We start from the raw sequence: 13,171 nt of genomic DNA, 5'->3' as shown, positions 1-13,171 counted from the left end.
GTATCCTACACCGGCGAGACAAGACTTTCTGGAGAGGTTGCGCTCAAGCGAACGCACTGCAATCCGTCGAGTCCCCACAGTGATGGCGGTTAGCGACCATTGTTTCTTTTTCTCGTCTGCTAGCTAGAAAGCGTCGAAAGCTCTGCCAGGCGAAAATGCACTCGGCCACAGAAAACCGAACGCGCACCGAAGTGCGCCGCGCGGTGGTCGGGGCAACACGAGAAAAACGCGTGTGCTCTGGCTGGCTCTGGTAGCGCGCGGGTACGGGAGCGAGAACAAAAAAAAAAAAAAAAAAAAGAAGAGGCTCAATGTGTCCTCGCGATTAAAAGTCAAAGTAGAAAAATAAGTAAGAACGTAGTTGCCTTGGCTGGCTTTAGTGTCTTCACTGGATGCTTTGGCGCAGGTGAAAAAAAAAATGATATTTTTTATGTGACATGACGGCACGAATGAACCACCACAACGCTTCGTCTCATCGGGCCTCGCTGCGGGCTTTGTCAACTTGTTTGATAGCAAGTTCATTTGGCTTGTCTCGTTGTATGGCCCGATGTGCGACTTTGGAAAAGTCAGTGCACCTTTGGCGTCAAATATTTATGGGAGCATTAAACTTACAAAGTTCCGCAATTGAAAATCTAAAGCACACGTTTGGAAATGTCAATGTACCTTTCACATCAAAAGTTTATGAGAACTTTATACCCCTAAAGTTTCGGAATTGATATCCACGCGCTCCGTAAATTCCATGATAGAGTGTAGATTCCGCGGCCTCCGCGCAATGCCGCGGCGAGCCCGTTCGCCATCAAAACGTCCTTGAAGCTTTGTGCACGGATGGGGCTGCTTGCGTTATGTGACTCCCGGTGCATGGGCGTTGCCGCGAAATTCAGCCCAAGTTCGCAATTCTTGCGGTGAAATGGCTTGTCGAGCGTGAAAAAGACGCTCTAGACAAAATCCAGAATGATTTCTGGCGCCGGGGGTTGCTTTTGTCGGCGGTGCATGGACAGCACGAAAACATTTCGGGGGGGGGGGGGGGGAGGGGGGCTGAAGCCCCATAAGCCCCCCCCCCGAAATACGGGTCAAATATTATAGTCGAAATACCGCGATGACCAGGAGGTGACGCCTCCCCCCCCCCCCCCCCCCCCCTGGCTACGCTCCTGGTCATCGCGGTATTTCGACTATAATATTTGACCTGTTCCGCATAGTTTTAGATTCCTTTGTTTCGACCACGGAGCATCCGTCAGACAACAAGCTGCGTTTCTTAGACTTGGAGCTATCGTTCTCAAGCAATCATATATGTTGGGGTTACGCTCCTCGGTCTCATAAGAGCCTTCTTCCCTTTTCCTCCGCGCACTCAAAGATAGTCAAGCGCGGTATTGCAAGATCTTGCGTGAAGGCCACCCTCATCAGGTCTTGTGACCCCATGTGGATGCAAGCTTTGAAAAGCAAGTAGCCAGGCTGAAGCTCGCAGGTTTCCCGCTACCGCTTTTAACCAGCATCGCTGATAGCCTCGCAATAAGACTTAAAAAATAGCAATCGGCAGATACTCAATCTGAGAATTGCTCACAGTAAATGGCTGTGGTCATCCCATATGTGCACCAGGTTGCGCATAATCACAGAAAGGTCGTCAGCAGGGCAGACGTTAGGTTGCTGTTCACTGCCAGAAATATGTCAGGTAGCCTGTGCCATCAAGTCAATCAGGTTACCGAGAACAACAAAAAAGTTGTAAAAAGCAGTACAGACAGAGGTTTGTTGGTGACTGTTGTGACTGTGTGATTGATCAAAGTTCCTTCCTTATTAAAACATATAAAAAATGATCTACGTATCTAAAGATTTTAAAAACGTGCTTAGCTGGTAAAACCTGATTTAAAGCTTCATCCATTTGTGAAAGAAAAATATTACAGAACGCTGGCGCCACACAGGATCCTATACATATGCCGGATTTCTGCAGAAAATACTGCTGGTCAAATGTTCTAAAAGTCGATTGCAAGTAAAACTCTAAAAGGGTTAAAAAATCGTCACTGGAAACTCACGCATTGTTCTGAAAGGAAACGGGTTCAATTTTTTCTATGCACTTCCGGACTGCCTCAAACAGGCCCTTGTGAGGAACTGAGTAAAATAAATCCACCACATCCATTGAAAAGGCGCGCCCAACATCATATTGCGATTTTACGAAGTCACAGACTTCGCCAGATTTCATCGTAAGAAACGGGTCGTCCACTTCAAGTGTACTCAAATGTTTCAACAAGAACTGGCTTAGCTCCTTCTGCCACGACCATTTTTCCGTGACTATTGTTCTAAACGGCATACCTTGCTTATGCGTTTTTACTGAAAAGAATGCTTTCAAGGCATTATTTCTGCTTTTTCCTATCTGTTTGCCAAGACGGTCTAAACTAAACTGCTCATATAGTGCAACAGCTCTGCTCTTAACTCTAGTTGCTTTAACTTTGATAGGCGTGAAATTCTTTTCTAGTGCCTACGCAGCTCTTTCCGAAAAATTACCTTCAGATAACACGACAAACCCGCCCTCCTTATTGGCTTGTAAGAGCCTTAGGTGGTTATTTCTGAAGTACGTCACAATGGCTCCGGTTGAAGTTTCCTTGTGACGTGAACGCCCCCGGTCACAGGACTTGAGAAGGCTCTTAACGCCTTCAAGAAGGCACATCTCTTGCTCCTCTGATTCGGCCTTGCTGGCAATTCGATTAAGTGGCGCTCTGTCCCGTCTCCTTCCTTGTTTCTGTGTGTTCGCGCGTAGTAGCCAAGGTGTCTTGTGAGTCTTGCTATTTCTACGCTACGTGTTGCATTTGTTCACCTACTCTTTAACTATAATATGTATATTTTTATCTCAACCTGCCGAATTGACCAATCGTACCCATTTTCGGCACTTTCAGTACTGCACGAACGTTTTATTTATGAGGCTGTTCGCCCCATGTCTTTCGGGCTGTTGATTTTCACTGCTAGGAAAGCACCTTGAGGAGGACCCCCTTCGCCAGCTTGAAGCGCGCTTTTAGCAGTCTTTACTTTTGAACTAAGCCTCTTCAGCACGTTTTAACCCACTGCAGTGACTCGGGGGGCTATGACACTGCGTAGCTGAGCACGGAATGCAAAACCACTCGTGTGTCGTGCTGCACGTTAAATGAAAGTAAAACTTAACGATTCACTGCAGGTTTTTCATAGCGAACGTTGCATTTTGGGGGTGTTGAACCCCACAACTTAACTGGGTTTTAGCCACAGGAACGTATGTGACGTCCCATTATATGTTCATGATATGTGGAAAGGACCCACATGCTAACTTATTCAAAAGCGCATTACATTCACGTCAGTATTGTGTCTTTTTTATCATCTCTTGAATTTGATATTTTAGTACTACGTTTTCTTTTTTGTAATTCTTATTTATTCATACAGATGCATGAATATTATGGCTAAATTATTTTAAATTCTGCCACCCGATTGAAGCGATGGTGTAGTGGGTATGCGACATTGAATTTGAGGTCGCCGCTATTCTGTCATGCTGGAAGGGCACCAGGCTTGCTCAATGAGGCCGGGTTTAACATCCAGTGCTCAAGGTACGTAGGCCTCGCGCTCTTTTCAACATATGATGCGAAAGTGATTCATAGACCCAATTATTAATCGATGGCTATCTTCACGGCGCTGTTTCTGTGTGCGTCCCTGGTTGAGAAGGGGACGGTCATCAAATCATGATAACCATGATATTTTTGGTGACATTTGCCTTAACTTGATCAAACTAACACATGTATGGGGCCCTATAACGCAAAATAATTTCAATATGTTTTTATTCCAATCTCCTGACGTCAAATTTGCGTAACCGCTGTTAAGAAGGGCCAGCTGCAGTGCAAGTTTGCCACCGAGTTACAACTATGGCGGCAACATTCCGGGTGCGTCGCCGCCAACTTCTAGCCACAGCGTGACTAAATCGACTTAGTGTCGGAGAACAATATGGGCATTCCCCACTCTCCGTCGCTTCAGCTAGGATGCGTTCGATGAAGCAGGCTTTGTGCTGAAACCGCCACCAACCTCTAGCCTCATTGCCGTTGTGACGGAACGAGTTCGGCGGGCCAACTATTGTTCCCAAACTCCCCAACGCGCTACCCGGAACGGCTCCGAGTTCTACGGGGCCCCTCTGACGTCGGCTCCGGACCTTCACACGTGTGTTCATTTGTGTGTGTAGAACGTCCTGCGGGGAGGCGGCTAGTTTGCGATGACGAAACGAACGTTCGCATCACCTTGTATCGGGAGAGGACCGAGTGTTTAAAAACCGCTCTTGTGCGGCTGCTCAGGGCACTCTCTCTCAAGCAGTCATGTTAGACTGATGTACTTTTTCAAACAGTCATGTTAGACTGATATACATACTGTAAATAAACCAATATTCCTCGTTCTCGATGAGAAGCAGTCCTTCCCTTCATCAACGTCCTCAGCGTGGATAAGTTGGACGACGGCATGGGCCAGCTACCTTAATTCTAATTCATGCCCGACTCCAATCTTTACAACGGATCACGAGCGATGGGATTGAGCCCCTAATCCTGACACCGCCGACGCAAGCATCAGGTGGTGACCCGCAGAGTTGTCTGAAGAGACCAATCAAACGCCCTCATTTATAGGAGGTCACTTTTGTCTACTTTAAAAACGAACAACGTTGCCTGGACTGAGCTGCTTGTCTTATTTAATCGGCTGATAAGAGGCGTGGAGCTCGCTAAAGTGGCGAGGGATTAGATCGGGCCGAGCCAGTGCACTTAAAATTGATAACCGGATGAAGAGGGTGGTGCCGTCGTCTGCGATTGGTCTGCTTTCCCTTACTTAGCTTGCTTTGGCTGGTCGAAAATCGCAGCTGCATGCAACAGCAGTTTAAGAATGCTGCAAAAACGGATCCTCAGCAAAGAAGAGTTAACAAATCGATGTCGTAAACGTGCCAAATGTGCTCGAAAACGTACACGGCCACGCAAAAAGCTTTATTACATCACTGCGCCACGGTTTCCGGTCTCCGCTCGCATCGTCAGCGTCAGCAGCAGCCCGCGGCGCTCGACGAAGGGCGGAGCGACAGCGCAATTTTAACCGACGATTACGTCGTTCCTGAGTGAAAAATCCCGCTCAAAATTTTACGTGCATGGTTTATAAGGTTTGCGCATCCATATATGAGCGTCTTATTGAATTCGACAGACTTTTCAGCTTCCCTTTAATAAATTTGAGTGGTTATTGTAAGGCTCTAGGCGAAGCCATTATGCCTGAATGGCTGATGTGGCCTCAGTCACTCCTTCCATTCTCTTTTACGACGTAGCTGTATAACTAAGCAGTTACAGTCGCCAGTGGTCAAAACACATTTGTAGCGTATATTTCTGATGAATACTTTGGGGCCATGCTTCACAACTGTTCGCGACGATTCCCAAACAGCACTACGCGTGCTGAAACCCTTGCAAGGACACGCGAACGAGTGCGCCCTCGCTGCGCACTCGAAAGCATGCGTTCTTTGCTTTCACCTCACCCCCCCCCCAACCCCTTCCTAAAATTTAGTTCGTGCCGCTTTTTCTTCTTTCCAGGCTTGAAATAAGGCTCTAAGATGTAATTTCAGTTCTACAGGAAGTAAATAGGAGCTAAAACAAAAGCGCTATACCAAAATTTTGTTAGCCCGCTCATATTAACGCGTGGCATCGTCTGCTACGCTGCAACGGGCAAGGGGGCGCCACCATCACGAGGCGAGCGCGAAACTAGCGCGAAGTGGCCGAGGGTGACGGGGATGGCGCTACATTTAATCATTGGGAACCGAATCGTTGGCTCCCGCTTTTGCCTTGTTATCGTTTTGATCATCGTCTTGAATTTTAATCTCCCGCGTTTTCCCTTAATCATTGAGTGGTTTTAGTGGCACCTACGGGAACGCCCAAAATTACATTTGAATTGCGCGCCACGGTGACGTTCAGTGGGCGGAGCGTTGCGGCCACGCCCCGCTCCGCCACAGCCTTCGTAGTGCAAGTCATTGAAGGAGGAGCTCAATAACCACGAACGGGATGTTTACTGAATTACTTTTTGCGCCAATGTATCTCTGAAATAGCCTGTTTCAAGTTGAAATGCATTACTTGGAAAAAAAGTGGTTCAGAGCCCTTTGAGTGGAGGGAATAGCCAAACAAGGCTTCGCTTTAAAACGAACAGCAAAGAAGTGCGTTTCGTCACTCGTACACCGGAACCTTTGTTTTCATATTTGCGTGCATAATTCCGAGTGCCATTAACAGTTTGAATGATGTGCAACGCAGCAGCGCCGAAGCCGAATGCGGTGCGGTCCCGGCGAGCGAGGTTCGCCGAGGACGACGGAGCCGCGGCGTGCAGCAGCTTCGCCGCCTACGACCTGCGGACAGTCGACGTCGGCCTTTTCCGGCAACAAGTCGGTGCGACTTGCCTCGGTGAAATATTATGGCCGAATTTCCCGGGCTGTTTTTAATGACCTTACTATAGTAACATGCCGAGTAGTGCCCCAAACATTGGAATCTGTTTCAGATATTAGCAGGAATGAATGAAATCGGGGTTTTACGTGCAAAAATCACGATTTAATTATGAGGCACGCCGTAGTGGGGGACTGCGGATTAATTTTGATCACCAGGGGATCTTTAAAGTGCCCCCAAGGCGTGGGACATAGGCGTTCTTACATCTCACCCCCATCGAAATGCTGCAGGGATTGGATTGCGCGACCTCGTGCTTATGTCAGCACATAGCCACTAAGCCACCATGGCGGGTACAGATTTCGGAGAGTGTATATAGCTCAGCGGGCACGCGGAGACAGCAGCGGAGCGCCGTACGAAAGGTAGAGCTTCAGAGTGTGCGCTATGGACAAGAACGGCACCGAGAGCGGTGCTGCTGCGCCGGCGTTGACAGCGCCGCATTCGAAGCAAATTGTATTGGGTAGTGACTACAGTGACGGGGCCCGGCACTTTAACATCTGTACTACAGTGACGGGGCCCGGCACTTTAACATCTGTACTACAGTGACGGGGCCCGGCGCTTTAACATCTGCCCTGCAGTGACGGGGCCCGTCTCCACTTTAACATCAACACTGTAGCGACGTCAATGGCCGCACTTCTTTCAAACAGCATTCTATGCAAACAACTTCGAGCACTTCACGGCAGGCAGTGAACCTTATTAAGGTCCTAAGGAGCGACTCCGAAACTCTCTTATGAGGGAGGGGCCGCCGCGAGCCGCTCCCACGTTGGGACGGGCAGGCCGTACCTGACCGCCTCCTCTCACTCTTCCGTGGTGTGATGATCGTGGTCCCGTAACGAGGGACACCGCCAGAGCATGTGTTCTAAAGGGCAGAATGGACCTCCGCACGGACGCGGCGTTAGGTTGCCCCTGTGATCCACAACGGCCGCTGCGAACCGGTCGGACGAACCGTATTGGGCGACGTCGACGAACGCGACCGATCGTGGATCGTCGGCGGCGGATCCGAGAAGTGCGGCCGCCCGGGCCCGGCGTCTGCCTACATTGCGTTGCGGGCCGTGCATGTTGTGCGGCAACAGCGAGACCGTGACGGCCTCCCGCGACCACGCGTCGAGCGCGCACCGCCTTTCCCTGACGGGTTAAAGTCCAGCGCCTCCAGGATCCGCCTCCCCGCAGGCGAGGAAGCGAGCCTGACAACCTGGACTAATTTCTGTGACTCAACCTCATGGAAGGTGTTGTTGACCCCCAGCTGCATGAGCTTCGTGGTGCTGGCGTCTATGGGGATGCCGAGCACTTCACGGACCGCGATATTTTATTGCAGTACTGTCCCCATTATATTTCACATCCGGACCCAACCACTAGCTTGCGGTTATTGGGTCCAACAATCTTTTGCGTATGCACTGTAACACCTATGATGATTATAATAAAGAAAGAAGGTTCACTGTAATGGAAGGGGAATGATAAAAAACACATAAAAAAGGCACGGCACATGTTCCTGCTTGTGTAACGCCAGACAATGAATATTCTACTGAATTAAGAAAAAGAATCAGTGGGTCGCTTAGAGAACCGATAAACATGCAGTTCGATGAAATTTGAGAAATAATGATATTGAAGCTTCCAATACTTTAGAAGAAAAGAAAAAGAAAATTAAGACTGAATCATCACGACGGAACATCACAATTCGCCGTAGGCGTCGAATACCCTAGCTATAACGAAATTATTTTTGAACAGCTCCGATAGTGTCCATGCAACAATGGTTGCTTGCGTACTGTCAAATGCGCATATGCTGCGGCATAAAGCTCAGGCACGGTGCGAAAACGTGCTCGGAGCGAAAGCGAAACATCGTGCGAGGACATGCATGCAGACGCGAAGTCGGTCACCGTGAACCCGCGCGATCGCTGCATTAACTGTTATGCTACATTTAGTTACACAAATAGCCATCCCACCATAAGAACATACTTCACATAGTTTTCTCGGCGATTGCTTACGTTTCACGCAAAACGGTTCGGGGGAATCGATCGCGGCGACCGCGCGCAGTGTCCCAGCTTACTGTACGTAGTAGGCAGATAGCGTCTGTAAACCATTCTGTGCTTTCTGTTTGTCCAACATTATTATTTTAAAGGTAAAATACTGCCATTTCTAGAGTACTTGCACAATTGTTCAGGAGGGCTGCCGCGTAGTATGTTTATTTAGCGCCGACGCATGTGAGGCGCTTCCAACAGATGGCGACTCCGTAATCGCTCCCAATACCGACATCGTGACCGCCCCGTCGCTGCAGTGCTGTTGTTAAAGCGACGGGCCCCGTCACCGTAGTGTAGATGTTAATGTACCGGGCCCCGTCACCGTAGTGCAGATGTTAAAGTGCCGGGCCCCGTCACTGTAGTCACTACCAATTGTATTAGCGGGTGGTACCCCTCTCCCATCTCTCGTTCGCGCCGCCTTGATTGCCTCCTGCACTGCGCGTGTTTGGGCACGTTTCATGCCGCGCGTTGTGTGCCTACGTGTGTGCGCGTGGACATTTCATTCGAAGGGCGATGTACTGTCCGTTTCACATTTAGGGGAAAACTCGGTGCGCATTGCAACGCGATGCGGCGAGCGCTTGAGTCAGGCGGCGGCAGCAGCTCGCGCAGGTGCTCGAGGGGCGGGAGCTTGAACGGCGTCGTCTGCTACGGCGGCGCGCGCTGGCCGCATTGTCGGGAAACGTTCTAGTGCCAGTTGCAGGGCGCCGATCTCATCGTTACTCGTGAAATGAGCCGGTATTCTTTACTAAGCGTTGTGCGACGCCCACTGATACGCCTCGAAAGTAAGTTCATCGCTGCAGGGCAGTCATAGACGACGTACGGATTCCATACATTCTTGACGGCCCGTTCCTGGAAGGCGACTTTGTATTCTAACACGATAGGCCGCCGATCCACACTGCTCGTCTTGTGCAAGAACTGCTGGAAGAGCGCGCCGTCACTCTCTTGGAGTGGCCATCTCAATCCCTGGGCGCCAACATCATTTAATATGTCTGGGACTCGTTGAAAGTATCGCTGGCGCACCATCCCCTCTATCAGTCGCCCGAGGATAAGCTTCGATCCACCATCGTCAGCGACTGAGACGTGCTGCGAATGAACACATCCCTGATCAAGTCATTCTACACTTCACTGCCTTCCAGGATGAGCGCTGTCATCGCTGCCGCTGGGGACATGGCGAGAGACGAACTGAAGTTCCGAGAGTGACGTGTCCAATTCCCCGCCGGCGGGCAGAGTCTGTCTGGTGTAGTGAATGATTGCCGAGAAAAATCACTTCCAGCTCATTGTCTTGACCTAAAACATTCCTTTATTCGCATCCGTTTGTTTCATCGTGTTCGACCCGCATAGTTATTGTTGAGTGCTTCGTTTTCCTTTCGAGTAAAACAAAGACTGAGCACGTTGCGCGCACATCTTGGTGCGTCTTGTCGCTGGTTATTACGGTAGCACACACAGTGAAGAAATATACGTGCACGCGCTTAGTACCCCGGCCTTTCGAAAGAACAAACGAAGCATGCTGTCAAAAGAAGTTTGTGGAACTCCGTTATCGCCAATGAAGGCACTGAGTTTGGCGACGGAGAACGTTTAGTAAATAATACCAGCTCAGTTCCCGCAGTACCGATGAAATCGGTGCACTGCCCCTGACAGTACCACGCTTCCCGAAAATGCGGCCAGCGCGCGCCGCCGTAGCAGACGACGCAGATCACGACACCGCCCCTCAAGCGTGTGCGCCTGCTCGAGCTGCTGCCGCCGCACGACTCCATTGCTTGCCGCATCGCGATGCGATAGGTTCCGAGTTTTCCCCTAAGTGTGAAACAGACTGTACACGCTTCTATTTGCCTTTAAGAAGATCGGTACGCTTGACAATTATTTTTATGGCTGCAATGCGGCGAAAGGGCAGCGTCTGCTTAATTATGTAAGTGACACTGAGCAGGTAATTGGAAACGACATCGTATATGCTGCCGGAAAAATCGTCAGCACATACGATGCGGCACATACATACGGCACATACGAGCCAAAGTCTTTTTTGCAGTTACAATATGTTTGCTACAAATCCGTGTTGTCTCTGATGGCGACAACGGACTTCCATCGACACTGTGCGGAAATAAGAAAAAAATATCGCTGCATAGCACAAGTACGACATGCGCACACAACTTTAACTAGTACTTCCTCTAAAGTATGGAATAGAGGCACGAACTTAGACAGCTTGGCCATTTTTTAACAGTGCTCAAGAGACGGAAGTTGAAAGTATTAGTAATCATCCCTGCTTCAGCAATGCCGGCGCGACCAAGACGCGGGCGTGTGTCGTCCAGTAACTCGATCGATTGGTGCAGTGGTGAAGCGGGAATGAACTCCGGTCATGTTGAACGCATCGTGCACATATTCAATTTCTCGGCACGCATGAACTTCGGCCACTGCTAGCGCATACAACAGAAGTGGTTTCCATTCTTGGGCAGCGCACACACAAACGAAACACGAGAAAGAAGACAGGACAAGCGCTCGTCGAACAACTTAGTTTTTCTATGAATAAAAGGATTATGTACCGAGTAATTATTAAATTCATGTGGGTTACATATAACAACCGTCCCACACTCAGGAGTGATCAGTGAACGAGCTCGCTTCGTTTGCCAGTTGTTTACTTCTTTCGGCGCACCGCAGTAATCCATGTCTGCTTTTTTCGTACCATTTTCTTGTGAATCGGCGGAATTTCACTGGTGGAATCAACCCTTTCGTGTTTATATTGCTGTCGTGACAGGTAACAACACAATAATAATTTCCGGTCATCCGAAAAGGCGCCGTCGCAAACGAGAGACGTTTCGCGCGCAGCGCGAACTGAACGCGGGCGCGACCTAAGGGAAGCGGCGGCGGAAACCTGCACCCGTTGGAGATGAAATCGTTCCGCCAGGGGAGAAACGAGCGCTGGCGTCCTGGATGAAATAAAGCCCCTCAATCTCCCAAAGTAGCGCCATTCACTTCCCTCCTCCTCCGCTCGGCGCGGCCTCGACGGTGGCGCCGCTGGTGGTGGGCCTGCCGTAGCAGACGACGGCTAACACGCTACGGGAGGAAATCCGCGGAAAAGTTCGTTCGAGTCCTGCGGAGCAGTTTTTTCAATCTAGATCTTGCTTTGTCAGTCGGTAACTGGCCTTAAGAATGTCGTGTCGGATTTGCGGAAGAAATAGAGAAAAGCACCATTATTCAAGGCGTATTTAAGGCGTAAAGCGCGCGCACGTTGAAAGTTCGTGTTGCTGAAACACGACACAAGCACGCGGTGTGCTCAGACACGCGAGTAATTACCAGAGTTTCAGGTTTTGACAGCGCGAAAGTATGTGCACGTGGTTTCGTAGGTTAATTTACGTACCTGCAGGATGCTTTTGTTCGGCCGGCGCGTGAGAGATTCCGACTGTCTGCGGTGAGCAATGCCTGGCAGCAGGGCCGTTTCTGTTCCGCGCCTTTTACAGATGTACGTAGCTCATGCACAGGTTGTGGTGGCCATGAGCAACGTTTTCACACATAGGCGGTATAGATAATTTTAACAACGTACCAGCATATGAAATCGTTATTTATTTATTACAGTGCAAATGGTTAGAATTTGATAGAAAAGAAAGAAGGAACTTGATGGGACAACTGGAAAGAGGTTCAGAAAATAATTATCCCCCTCCCTCATTGGCACCAGCAACACTTTTGTTGAAGTGCTAATTTTATCTCTGTATACTACGTGCGTCTGTATTCTTTTGCGTTGTAAGTTTTCACAAGGAAGCAGTGTTGCGTTAACTGGAACAGTCAAGGCACACAAGACAGAAGAAAAGTTGATTCTTGGGTTTTACATCCCAACACCACGATCTCATAAGGCACGCCATAATGGTGGCTCTGGATTAATTTTTTTTGCAGCTGGGGTTCTTTAACGCACCCCCAATGCACTGGACACGGGCCCGTTTTGACACGGGCGTCAAAAGAAGAGGTTGGAGGAGCCGTGTCACTTCACAAAGCCGCGCGTTCTTTGCCACTTGCTCGAAGTCAGCCCGCCCGATCTTGTGAATCCACACTTTTCGTTTTGCGTTGCGCCCGGCGGATGGTAAAACAAAAAGCTTTTTGCCGTCACTGGGTCTGTTGTGGCAACCGTAGGCGCAGCAGCACGGCATCGCAATTAAGCACTCGGCCCTAACACATTGTATAAAACTACCGCGCTCCTTCAAACCGCCTGCCGTACTTCGTCGCGGAGGCCCAAGAATGGGGGTCGCAGGCCCAAGATTGGGGGTCGCAGTGCGCTGGAAAGAAAAGATATACAAAAGCGCGGCGCCTGCTCTGCGCCGGAAAGAAAAAAATATACAAAAGCGCGGGGCCCGCTTTCACGTGACACAGATTGGCCAATGGGGGAGCGGAGGAGGCTGGGGCGACAGGAGGAGTGGAGGAGGAAGCGCCTGGGTGAGCGGGGTGGCGGAAAGATCTAATAATGGCGCTACTTTTGGAAAATTGAGGGGCTTTAGGATGAAACTTGGCGTGCGGTCGTCCATACACTGAGGCTAGGGTGCCTCGATGCCTGCCCGCCGCGCCGCCGTTCAGGGTGGTGACAGCCTTTGTACCGCTCCGCGCCGCCGTTCGGCAGACGCGCCGCCATATTGGTTCGACGTTGCTGCCCGCTGCTCGTGTCTCCCGTGCGGTCGACGAGTTGGTGAGGCGGCATTTTCGTGCTCTCGTGAGCAACCGACATTGAAAACATTTTCGCACACGCTCTTG

The 13,171-nt window shown here is 50.0% G+C and overlaps 2 protein-coding genes across 7 annotated transcripts in view; one reads left to right on the top strand and one right to left on the bottom strand.

Moving 5' to 3' along the window:
- LOC139056414 (uncharacterized) overlaps positions 1 to 13,171 on the bottom strand; it is a 128,004-nt gene that overhangs the window by 37,783 nt on the left and 77,050 nt on the right. The window lies entirely within an intron of this gene.
- The window catches only part of LOC135903402 (neprilysin-1-like), a 553,033-nt gene continuing 543,349 nt past the window's right edge, over positions 3,488 to 13,171 (top strand). For all 6 annotated transcript variants that reach the window (XR_011512359.1, XR_011512358.1, XM_065433718.1 and 3 more), the window contains exons 1-2: positions 3,488 to 3,554; positions 6,249 to 6,395. Coding sequence is in view for 4 of the 6 variants with exons in the window: in XM_065433718.1 (XP_065289790.1) it covers positions 3,497 to 3,554; positions 6,249 to 6,395 (205 nt within the window). In the remaining 2 variants the exon portion in view is untranslated. The remainder of the gene's footprint in view (positions 3,555 to 6,248; positions 6,396 to 13,171) is intronic.

The sequence above is a fragment of the Dermacentor albipictus genome, chromosome 2 (assembly GCF_038994185.2).
Source record: "Dermacentor albipictus isolate Rhodes 1998 colony chromosome 2, USDA_Dalb.pri_finalv2, whole genome shotgun sequence".
NCBI classification, from domain to species: Eukaryota; Metazoa; Arthropoda; class Arachnida; order Ixodida; family Ixodidae; genus Dermacentor; species Dermacentor albipictus.
The sequence above is the reverse complement of the archived record's forward strand: the minus strand, read 5'-3'. Positions and strand labels throughout refer to the sequence as shown.